At 39.9% G+C, this 12,507-nt stretch overlaps 1 protein-coding gene across 11 annotated transcripts in view; it reads left to right on the forward strand.

Annotated features, from left to right (window-relative positions):
- SOX5 (SRY-box transcription factor 5) overlaps positions 1–12,507 on the forward strand; it is a 649,375-nt gene that overhangs the window by 501,222 nt on the left and 135,646 nt on the right. For all 11 annotated transcript variants that reach the window (XM_086756526.1, XM_086756522.1, XM_086756506.1 and 8 more), the window contains one exon: positions 899–967. In XM_086756526.1, the coding sequence (XP_086612652.1) occupies positions 899–967 (69 nt within the window). The remainder of the gene's footprint in view (positions 1–898; positions 968–12,507) is intronic.

The raw sequence follows: 12,507 nt of genomic DNA on the forward strand, positions 1-12,507 counted from the left end.
GCTATTCATGAGAGCAGAGCTTTTGTGATGACTCGAATGAAAGTTTTTCAAGTTTGCTTTTTAAGTTTGAGATACATAATGGTTCATCTCCATCAATCCTCTGAGAACATTAATTTGATTCTGTTACTGTCTGCGTTTTCCTTCACTGTGTGTAAAATGTGTCTATAGTAAGGTTCCCAATCCTTTAGTCAATGGAGATGGAGGATGGAAGTCCTTACAGAAAACACATGACTTTGAGAGGAGATTTGCAACTACTCCATCAACTTCTGTAAATCAGTTTCAGCGTTGAGCTGTGCAGCCTTGCACTGCCTCCGTAGTTCCTTTCAGCTGATGGACACGTTGAAGAGTCAGTGATTTTCCCAAACCCAGTTCCAGTCTTTTTGTGTCTGTTTCTGCATCAAGGAAATACGCACACGAATGCCTTCCTCCTGGGTGTCAGATTTCCTTTTTTTTTAGTAGGTGGTGCCAAACATAAAAAGAATATTACTGTCCATCCTGCTTTTTTTTGCCTTTCCTGCCTTCTCCTACTATTTTCCAGCTTCTCTGCCAGTATTGTTCTTTCTCCAGCAAGCTGGAGCAAATGAGTGCTCACTTTTGGGGGATTTTAGCAGTGCCACTTCAGATAATGAGAGAGGGAAGATTTCTGTGTCAGTCCTTCTCTTAGTAGCCAGCACAGTGTTTTCCATAAGATTCCCTTTTACACTAGTGTTAGCTATGAATTGGTCCTGAACGTGAGCCCCTTGCTTCAGCGGCGGTCCAGGCTGCCGCCACCCACACTTGAAAGTTTCTTAGCTTAGTAGAGCATTTTAAAGAACCAAGCAGGATGGAAGTTTCCTATGTGCTCACTCCAGGAATGATGATACGTGTCTCACATTTCTTCTGTGCATTTTCTCCACAGATTGCAAGACAACAGCAGCAGCTCCTGCAGCAGCAACACAAAATTAACCTTCTTCAGCAACAGATCCAGGTCAGAGACTGTGTCTCCACCCACACCCCTGTTACCTCTCTCTTCTCCTTTCTGCTTCCCCATGCTTTCCATCAGCCATTATTGGCATAGTTTCTTTAAGAATCTCTGCAGGTGACTTACTTCTTATTTATGGAAACACATCAGGATATTACCTGTCATTGAGCAAAAAAGGTTAGTTTCTGGAAGGCCTTATGTGATTAACGCTGCTCCTATAGGATCAGGAAGCAGATACGAGAGGACCTGGTCATGTGAACAAGGGTTCTCAGGACCAACTCCTCTTTCAGCTGTGGATCGGGAGCGGCAAGAATGTTGCCAGAAAGACTTGAATTGCAATGATTCTCCTACAACTCTGTTTTTGAGGTTTTATGGAAGCAATTCTCTTCAGCTACTGGTAATCAAGTGTCCCTCCTTCCCTCTGCCCCAGGTGTTGAAAGTCTGGAAATTTTCAGCACTTTGGGTGGTGTATTGTCTAAATGGGAAACTGGTCAAAAGGTTGGTTAGATTCAGGAGAGCACCTATGCAGGCCCTAGGTATCTACAGGTTTACTCCTAGTATTAGGAAAAAACTGTTAACCCAGCATAGTCAGTAAACTTTATTTAACCTCTTTTTTCCTTAAAGTATTCAGAAGTTTCTTTTCATACCCTTGACTGTATTTCATTACATTTCTTCCGTGTGTATATATGTATGCCTCTGTTTTGGGAATAATGCAAATCAGTTTGCCCATTAAGGTTTTCACAGAATAACAAAGTAAAGATTTGACACTTTACATATGTCTAGAGTCATGGTAAAATCCCTGACTATTTAAGTATGCAGTTATGTACAGAGCAGTGCAAGTCACTGTGAAAGTGGATGCTATATTCTGTTTGTTCAGTAACAACAGGATTTTCCTTCCAAAGCTTCTCGTTAATATTTCAGAATTAGTTCTCTAAAATTATGGGCCATATCCATAACTGATCTAAGAAAACTTAATTCCAGCAAAATCAGAGGAGTTGTGTGGCTTCATACGAGAAGAAAAACTGGCTGTGTTGTTTCAGAGGGTACATTATCAGTATCAGGACTTGTGTAACTGTGAAAAACTTCTGGAGAAGGTCCAGCCTTCCTCTTATAAGGCAACTTATATACAAAATGTGCTTTGCTGAAAATAGTTTTAAGATTAGTAAGGCCTGGCTTGGCCTTGACCTCTGTATTTTTTTTTCTTTGTTAAATTTGTGTGTGGGAGAGTTTTTTTTTTTATTGCTGTATTTTTAAAAAGTCTTAAAAAGAAAAAACAATAGTAGAACCTCTACAATAGCAAGGAAGGTATTTACATTTTTAGCATTTAGCTATGACAGTGAGAGAGGAAGTTGTTTTATAAGCAGCAAATAAAAATAAATTGAAGTAACATGATTTGACCCTAACTCTTTTAAGTTTTAAGGCCTTGTAGATAAGAATGAAGTATGTCGTTTTTAGGGTAGTGGAGAACACTGATTATTGATAATGAGATATAGAGCCTTTCATCTCTTGATCCCTGATCCAAGTTTGACCTAAGTCAGTAGTAAATGAAAGTCAGCTAGCTACCATCTGATACAAGCTCCCAGCCTAAGAAATTATTTGGAGGCCTATCTCAAGGGATTTCAGATGAAATACTGACCCTGTCAAGGTCAGAATTTCACCTCCAGGCTCCGCTTCACACAAAACCCATCAGTTTTGGGGTACCCTTATTTTGGATTATCACATGATAAAAGTCAAAAATTGAACAGGAAGAGACAATAATGTCCTCTCATTCCCACAGAGATGATGTATTTGTAGTGAAATTTTGATTATACTGCCTGCCTCTTGTCCATTCTGCGGTCTGTATGGTCGTGTAGTCTCATGAACCTTGGTTGCAGCCCAATTACTGTGAGGTTACTGAGGGGGAAAAACATTTTAAAAAAAACCCCTTATTGACAGTGAATACTTCTCAGTTACTGACTGTTATCAGAGAGAAGAAACAACTCTTCAAGAAATCTGCCTTTGTATATAAACGGAGACAATGAAGTCACCCTAACATGCCTGTGTTTAAAACGGTCTGTGAGTTTGCAGTCAGGTTATGGTAGGTGGAACAAAACTGTGGCATGAATGTAGCTGTGAGTTCAGCTTTTCTGACCTTGCCCTAATTAATCTAACAGACTTCTGTCACATTGGCCCAGAGTTTTTAAATAGCATTAGATTTATTGACAGGGAAATATTCCTACACAGTCTGGATAACTATTTGACTTACGTGCGATTGAATGATTAGGCTACAGTTATGAATACAACCTATTTATGACAAAGGAGTCGTTTTACTTGAGCCAATTTTTTCTAAGCTTGTAAGAGTTGCCATAATTCCAGATAAATTATTACACAGAAAAAAGCTATTGAAATATTGTATTGAAAACATAATACCCTAAGGTTAAAAAAAAAGCACAACCTGACTGACCCCGTGATTTATGACTCCTTTCTCTAAGTGCGTTAACTTGGAAACAGTTCCCTTTCTCCGTACGCCAGCATACAATCACTGGTACACACACAATACATAAGCAGGGAGAAACTGCAACGTGTCTCTCCTCCTTCGAGGACTGCAATTGCTGAGTGTAACTACAGCTCAATTAAACTAGCCGCTTCTGTGATGCTGAAGAAAGATGTGTTAGCTACTTGAGCTTAGAAAAACGTACCTGGCACGTGAGTCTCTAATTGACATTGTCTTTTTCAAGTCCATCTCTTCTGAATTAACTGGAAGAAGGTTTCATTAGTGCAGAAGACAGACGGCTTGTCTTCGTATAGAAAGTTAAGTAAAGAGATAGTGCTAAACTAGAGAAAGGTTGCAGATAAGATTAAAGTTAAGAATCCATTTGACCTCAAAATGCTAATACATGATTTGTACAGAATTTTGTGTTTTGGCAAATTATTATAATTTTTTTTTTTGCTTTTCAGACCTAATTTGTTAAAAGGTTTTAATTTCTCTGAATAGTTAACTAAACCTCTCCCCATCTTATTTTATGCCAGTTTTGAATGCATCCTCCCATGCACACTGCTTTCTGTTCTATTTAATCTTTGTGTATATGTGTATGGTTATAAAAGGTTTTAGCTTTAACAGTTTCTGCCTGCTGAGTGTTCAAGATCTTTTCCCCTGCACACCTCAGTCTTGCTATTTTACCAGATGAAACTGGAATGTGTGTTCTGTCCTGTTAACTCTTGTACATCAACAGCCCTGATGATAGATCAGATCAGATAGATCAGATCAGATAGATCAGATTCAGAACAGATCTGTAGTGATCTGCAGCCGTAGAACAGACTGAGGAAAAAGCGTGCAGATGCCAAGCATGGCTCAGCAAGTTTTTAGACTAAATCTAGTTTTGTCCTTCAGGGCCTCAAGGGAAGTTGTACTGTCATCTCTCCATCTTCTTTTGTGTAGCCACAATCCACTTCTTGGTGTCCTTGCTCTAGAAGATGATGGAGTCTAGAGCTCTGTAGCTGTCCCATCAAGTGGGCAGAGAGTGAAAGAAACTTAGGGGCTAGATACTCCTTTTTCATGATGCTGAGCTAGTCCCTGGCACACGCACTGAGTGTGTGTGGTGGTGTGCCTTGAGGGATGTCTCTGAGATGCAAAGTTTTGGGGCGGGGGTGCAGTTTACACTTTCCACTTGCTCAGAGAAAAAGTCTATACCAGGTTGACGACTGAATGGTTTACTGTGAAACTTAGTGACGAATGTCACTTTAATTGAACTATATTTAAAATGAAATATGGTTGTTAAAATTCATAAAGCAATTCATATTCAGTAGGCCACTGTTGATAAAATAGGTCAACCTTGCAGCCTAAATTGTGATAAAACTGATGTTGCTAATCTCACAATTTTGTAGAAAGCCTGACAGTGTTTTATGTTTTTCCATCAAGCCCCAGCTCTTGGAGTCATGTGATGACAAAAACGCCAGCTTTCATTCTTCAAAATGTAAACTTCCAGCTCTTGTATTTCCAGGCAAAATCTGAAACCATGAGCACTACAAGTTCCAAAATTAGAAGGCAAACAAAACGCAGGCCAAATGTTGTTTTTTAAACTGTTCTGATTTTTAGTCAAAATTTTTTTTGGAGAGCCCAGCTCGAGATCTTGGAACGCTTCAAATTGCCAGTAATGTAAAACTAAGATCTCAAAGCAGCAAGAAGCAACAGTGCTGCTTTAAAATGTCTCTAACGTTTCAGTCACAGTTTTGTTTGACTTTTTAGTATAATACTGCCAGTACTTGGTTACTAATTTGTATTAATTTCTGAGTGTTGTACTTAGCCCCCAAGAACTGAGTGCTATCTGAAGCTCAAGAGCAATTCCTGCCAGACAGCAACCATTTGATTACTGTGTGTGTTCAATAGAGGATTTTTCTTTTTCCTTCAGAGATAGAGACTTGTCAGCAGATGTTCTAACAGCACACCTTTTCTGTTAGAAAGTTCAGACCTGTGAAAAATGAGAGGATCCTGACTAAATTCTGATGAAAAGCTAGAAAGGCGCACCTCTAGTCCGCTCCACCTGCCACGCGGGTTGTGACGTCTGCCTGCTGCCAGGCCGGATGGCGCAGGCAGCTCCAGAGCCTGGTGGCAGCTGGCAGGCGTGCCAGGGAGCCCTGCTCCCAGGCAAAAAGCTTACCATGGCTTCAATGGCCTCAAGCTTTGCAGACCCTTAGCAGCTTGCCTGCCAGGGAGCATGGGCACTATAGCCCTCCGGACTCTGTGACCTTTTGGGTTGCAGGGTTTCCTGTCTTTCCTGAATCCCTCAGCTGCCCTGGGTGTCCTGGCTCCAAATAAGCCTTTCCTTCGTGAGTCTGGATCCAGATTTCCATCCTCCCCACCCACTGTCAGCTGGCTGTGTCCCTTTCCCCACAAGTTGTGTTGGTAGATGGAGAGGCCTGGCTGCACTAGTGTGTTCCAAATCAGAATATTCCCATTCTCATTAAATTCTGAGGTTAAAGGTGTTGTTCCAATCTGGAATGTAATAAAATCTTGAACACTTGGAATTTCCTGCAGGATAGTTAGTCACTTTTGTAGATCTGTTTTTTCAAAATCTGGCTGTATTTTTGGGCAGGAAAGAAAGATTTGGTTTCTGAATTACAGAGAATTTCAGAAAAATATTTCTTAAGGTTGACATGCAAGGTTTTGAAATGACACAGTTGTTATTGTCAAAACTTTCCAAGCACCAAGAGGCTCTGGTTTGATTCCAGCCTTCCAAAACACTGGTGAAGAGACCTGCTTCCAGAGTGCTTTAGATATCATAATTTACCCACACAGTCATCTATGGTGATTTTGTTGTTGTTGTTTAGATTTTTTGTTGCTTTTGAACTCCTCAGGTGAGCAATCATCTGTTATCCAGAACTGGCTAAATGATGTTCAGGCCGGTTTATGTTCTATTTATTTCAGAAAACGTTGAGATTTTGATTGACCTATTTCCAGTGAAGCTTAGTTGAAAAAAGTACCCATTTCTCTTTCTTCTTGTGAGAAGACGGTGACTGTATGTAAGGAAATGTGAAGATTTTTTCCTGCTTCAACAAGTTGGCACTCTAAATTATACTTCCAGCACAGCTCGTCCTTTCGTTTTCTGTCTCCTGCTGGAAAGCAAACTCCAGCAGGCCACTATGTGAGCTAAATACTTGGAGTTCTTTGTGCTATAATAAGGAGAATGGAAAACCTTACCCTTAATCCTTGCCCTGTTAGTATCTGCTCAGTGCAACCATAAGGGCTTGTGAAATTTCTTTCCTAGTCCACAGCTTCTTGCCTGCCTTTAACGCAGAGTTCTCTAGGAGGCTTTAAAGGGCTGTAGATGATGAATCCTTCACCCAAGATACCAAAATGAGCAACCACTACACAAGTGCTTGGTTACAGATTCAGTAATGTCTTTTGCTTCTGTATTACCATTTTCCCTGGAATTCTGATTTTCTAAGAAGTCAGTGACAGCAGAGCAGTGCTTCGTGGTCCTACGACCTCTTTGCAAGCCCTTGCACAGCAGAACAGTATTAGTTCCTCCGTAATTAGAGTCCTCTTTGCATATCAGAGAGAGGTGAGGACAAAGGTTTCCTTGGTAGACAGTAAAGCTGTTGAAGTGAGGGCCTGATCCACCTCCCACTGAACATAGTGAAAAGGCTCTTATTCATATTATTGGGAGTGTAATGAGACCTTTCTTCAGTAGGAAACTATGAGAAAGTATCTTCCTTCTCACTCTGCAAAATGTTTTCAGAACAGGCTCCGTCCACTGAGACAGTTTGTTTTTTGTTGGTTTTTTTTGTTGTTGTGTTGTTTGTTTTTTTTTTGCCAGTGTGGATATGACAAGCTGTAACTGCACAGTCAAACAGAACAGGCTTGTGGATTGGGGACATTTTGTCCAAATTCATCATGTGTCAGGAGCAGCTGTTTTCCTGCAACTTATAAACATGGGCATACTGGATTCAGTGAGACAGGCCCAAGGAAGAGTCACGCTGCAGCCTTTCCCATGACTTTGCAACCTCTTCCCAAACAACCGAGGTTGCCGGCAAAGAGGCTAAACAATTGTTTCTCACAAAAGCTCTGCAGCTGATGTCCTATCAGTTATCAGAATAATTTGCCTGTCCCTTGAGCAGGAAAAAACCCCTGGGAAATTAATTATTTGAAAAAACAACCCCGAAAAACACACATAAAAAAAGACAAGATTGAGGGAGGAAACAGGGAAAGGGAGGAGTGAAAAGAAAAATCTGGGCTAGCACTCAGAATGAGCTAATTGCTTGCTGGCCTCTCAAGTTCAGCAAATAATGTGTGTGTTTGGCTGAAGGGTATGATGCGTGTACTTTAGAGTAACCTATGGGTCTTCACTTCCTTCCAATTCTGTAGAAGTTAAGTTACGTAAAAGATTGCCGAGGTGTTTATCTACACTTATTTCAGTGCAGAGCAGCATTTTACACTAGTATACCACATTTTTACTTCCAAAGATTACCTGTAGAGCAAGCATCTACAGATAAAGTGATCTCAGGCCTTTCCAATTTCTCATACAGTCCAAATTTGCTGACTGTTGTAGTTGCACCAATGCAGATGAAGAGAGTCTACTTGGGATTTGTACAACTTGAATTGCAAGGGCATATTTTCAACAGATGAATCAGCTTTGTTGCCTATGCTGAGCTACATGATTGCAACAGCACTTGCTGACAATGAAGCCTTCTCCAGTGTTACCAGTCCAAATGGTCAGAAGTTATGAGATTGTTTGGAACTTCATTACTTTTTTCTTGCAATTTTAGCATCTTTTCTTAATTTCTTTTTTTGTTACTGAGCTTTCGGTGTTCTCATTTTCCAGTTCTCTCACACAATCACAAGGGAGAGCCAGAAACTTATTTAAAAAAAACCCAAACAGAACAACGAAACACCCCAGATAGTCCAGCAGCTAGGACTAAGAAAAATGTCAGCAGTCAAATACAGTCTTTGCAGCTGGCAACATTGTGCTCCAAGGTCTCATCTTGGTGTCTCTCCCCTCAGCAGGTGTTCTCTTGGAGACCTCTTTTTCCAGGGCCCTGTCTTTCTTTCTGTTTTCAGGTCCCCTCTCCAGTTGCAGCATTTTTCTGAGACATCCCACAATTGTTACCTCTTCCTTCCACTTCCAGCTCCTTGACATTGCAGTACTGAGCAGTCTTCCTTATGCAGCTGCCCACCCTTTCCCACAGCACCTCCTCCTTTCTGCCAGCCCTGCCTGTTCTTTTCCCTCCTTGTAATTATTTTCATGGTCTTTTTAATGTTTTTGGCCAGAGTTTTGTTGGTTATAGAGCATGCATGTGTTGTTTTGTTGGTTATAGAGCATGCATGTGGCGGGCAGTGCACATGTGTGTATGGGAGCTATATTCACATTTGTGTACCCAGGTAGGTATTTACACAGCATGCACCAGAGGTACAGGAGCAGAAAGTACTGCAGTAGTTTGTGTAAGTGGCTTGGAAGATGAACATGAACTCTTTATGGCCATGATCTTGTCTGTATGGAGTGTGTGTAGTCATGAGCACTTTTGTTGTGCAGCCAAAAAAGGCTGCTACTGCTGCCTCTGCAATAAGGTAAAGCAGGAGATAACAATAAATTTTTTACTGCTGGCTGGTGGAGGTGTTTAGGATGTGTTTTCTTTATATCTTCATCCGCCCCTAATTGAAGATGCTTTAAAATTGAATGACTAGCAGTCAAAACGTGTTTGCTTCAAGCTGAGAAGAAAAATGCTGGTGTCTCTGCTTCCAAACTGATTGCGCTTTGTACACAACTGACAGCCACAGTCACTTTGAGTGACTGATAAGTGGGAAGCTTTGCCACTTATCAAGGAATGCACACTGAAAAGAAAGGACTGGAGCCGTTCAGATGCTTTGGCATGTTCAAAATAACATCTCACATCAGTCAGACTCAGAGGCACTAGGAGACATTTCAAAATAAACTTTATATCTATCTATCTATCTAGAGGCAAAGATTCAATTTAACAGACAAATCACTGTGTGGCATCACATTGACTCTGAAAACGAGAACATCATTATAAGGGTCACCAGTCGCAAAATGACTCAGCTGCATAATTTGAGAGCATTTGTCGTAGGGTCTCACCCCCCAGAACAAACCTAAATTTGAAAATTCACAACTGCATATCATGCTGGTGAATTCTCTCAAATGAGGGTTTTCACCCCTGTTGGCCAAGCAATATTTAGTTTATATAGCATATGACATCCTGAAACATCCCAAAGAGAAACTCTAAGCCAGATTCCGATATCATTTATTTATTTTTTGGTATTATGGGGTGTGTTTGGGATTGCCTGGCATTAACTAAAATCATGAATTGGTTACTAGGGTTATTTAGGAGTTCCTGTGCTTTTCAGTGATACACAGCATGAACAGAAGAGGGAATTTTTTTTTGGTACGTATTTGTTGGTGATACTATTTGGTGATACTTATATTACAAGATTTTGACCTGCAGGAGCTGAGATGTGATGGTATGCTTTCTTGTACTGACTCTGTAATGACAGCAGTAACAGCCAGTCTGGGCTCTGGTTGGTCCACTGGAGGTGGTAATGTTTCAGTCTGCCTTAGCAAGCATCATACGGGTTAACCTGTTAGAGCCATCCTTGCAAACATTGAGTATAGATACAAGCACACATTATACTCAGAGCTGAGATGGGATGTGGATCTTCTTGTAAAATAGGAGAAAAAGTAGACAGAAGCAAGCAGCATGTTGTTTCCCAAACTGGAATTTGCGCAGGAGATACATAGTTTTGACCTGTGTCTGCTAGTAGTATTTAAACAAAAAACATTCTCATGCCTGCTGCCAGGTTTGCACCTCTTGTCCTAGCAACATTGGGAGTGTTGATGTATAAAGATAATTAGCTTTTTTTTATGGTTCTGAGCACTGCATCTGGACATCTAATTCTGCCCAACTTGTTCTAGGATGGTTGCTTTTCTAACCAAAGCAGCTATATTTGAGAGACAAGTTATGTTTGGCATTCCAAAGTTGCTACCAGGCCCCATACCTATATTATCAAGAGGGAGAAATTTGGGGATCGTTTAGTTGCTGCTGGCAATGACTTGCTTTTCTGAGTCATCTCTTGCCGTGTTAAGTGGTCACGACTTCATTTTGATGGCTCATTCAAAATAGAGTACTTGAAACTCTCTGCTGGAATAATGGCTTAAAATTATTCAGAGGGAAAAGTGTGGTTCCACCTACTGAATCAACACCACTGTCTTCACCACCTTGGATTTTCCTCAGACATCTGGCATCCAAAAGCTGATGATGCTTTACCCTGCATGGTTAAGGAGACAAGATGAGCTCATCATTGGTGGGAGAAGCACGCAAGAGGCCAGGGGAAACAGTTTTGGTTTTCTTATCCACTTTCTGTCAGTTATTTGCTCCTGAATTGTGTCCTGTAAATACAACTGGAGAGCAATTACTTATGCTTGGTGTTTGTAAGAAGAGTAAATTAAACAGTTTAGTCACTTGAAGAATATGATTGAAGGGACAATGTGAGTGAAGCCTGACTTACAAGTTTGGAGAAAGAGAGGGAAAGGTACAGTTGTCTCATGGAAGTCTCTGTTGAGCAAAGATGAAGTAAAGAGTTATGAATCTCATGCCAACTGTCTGTATTTTGCATATTGTATTTAATATCTATTTAAGTTTAACTTCTACATAAGAATGTTTAATAAAATGTGTATTGGGTAAATAATTGTAAGGAACCACTTCAGATTTTCTTTCAAATTGGTTTGACATATGCTTTGAAGAGGCTAAGAAGTATATACCAGAGTTTCTTGTATTTAGCAGTTAAATAAAGGAATGGAAGTTCCAAGGTAAACATAATAAAGTTATAAAAACTAAAATGAAGACTTACATGTAAGATAATAATAATAATTAAATGGGAAGAATTTAATTCATAATACCTGGAGTTTGTAAATATTTGACACAGTGAGGAAACTAATTTAAAATGGTATGTATTACAAAGTAGTTTTTATCAGGTTTGACTTCTTTGAAAGACGATAGTGATAGTGCTAAGCAAATTATTCCAAAGTTGAAGCTTTGATAGTTTCATCGAATTTGTTCATAGAGAGAAATTTAAAATGGATTTGGACAGAGATGATTAAGAGATTTCTATACTTTTGTGTGCTGTGAAAATTGTATGCAAAGAAATACATTAGTTAGGTAATGAAGTAAGGCATTTGAAAGTTACAAGTGCTAGAATTAGGTTAAATGGGTATCTTAATTTTATTCCCATGTATCTCTGTCATACATATTGAATAAAAAATGGTTTCCTGGGGGAGCAGAATTATGTGATAATATAATTGTAGACTATACTCACAAGAAGGAAAATTAAAATTACATTGACAACCTTAATTCCGGCATTCCCTAATGTTTTGAGTCCTTGAATTTTCATCCAAAGTACCATTATTTTAACTGTGTTTCTATATGGCTTTAATGGCCCTAAAAGCACGTAATACTGATACACCAACCACCTATAACGTATTGTCAGCCCAGCTTGAACCCTGAAATGTCAGCATGGGAGAAGCGCCAAATGTCACTTGAGTTACAGGAGAAATGCTGTGTTCTCCTAGGCTAGCAGGAGAAAATAGCTCTGGCTGTGGTGGATAGGAGCCCGTACTATGGAGCCCCTCTCTGTTTCCTTTCTTCCTCCTTTTTTAAATTTTGGTCTCTATCAAAATAGGGAAGACTTTTTTTCTATTTCTTTTCTCAGCAAGGGAGATAGATTGCTTGAGCACCTTTGTTGAATTTGGGCTGGCTATGTTGAAAATGGAGTTTGACTCTTTCTTTTCAACACCCTCCATTTGCTCCTCCTTTTCTCTGTTGGTGGGGCTGGGATCAGATCGGATGTAATCACAAGTTGCCACTAATCAATTCTTTCCTCCTAATTTACTGCACTCTTTATGCTTTAGCAAGAAAATCGAGACTGAAGGTACAAAATTCAAAGCCAAAGATCTTTTAGTTAAGGAGTTCTCTTGCTTTGAGTATTTGATGGAAGCTTGTTCAAGCATTTGGCCCTTTAAAGCTCTGTCTGGTGAGAGTATGTTTTTTGTCTTTGACAT

This window comes from Chlamydotis macqueenii, chromosome 1 (genome assembly GCF_036417535.1).
Source record: "Chlamydotis macqueenii isolate bChlMac1 chromosome 1, bChlMac1.mat, whole genome shotgun sequence".
In the NCBI taxonomy this organism is placed as follows: domain Eukaryota; kingdom Metazoa; phylum Chordata; class Aves; order Otidiformes; family Otididae; genus Chlamydotis; species Chlamydotis macqueenii.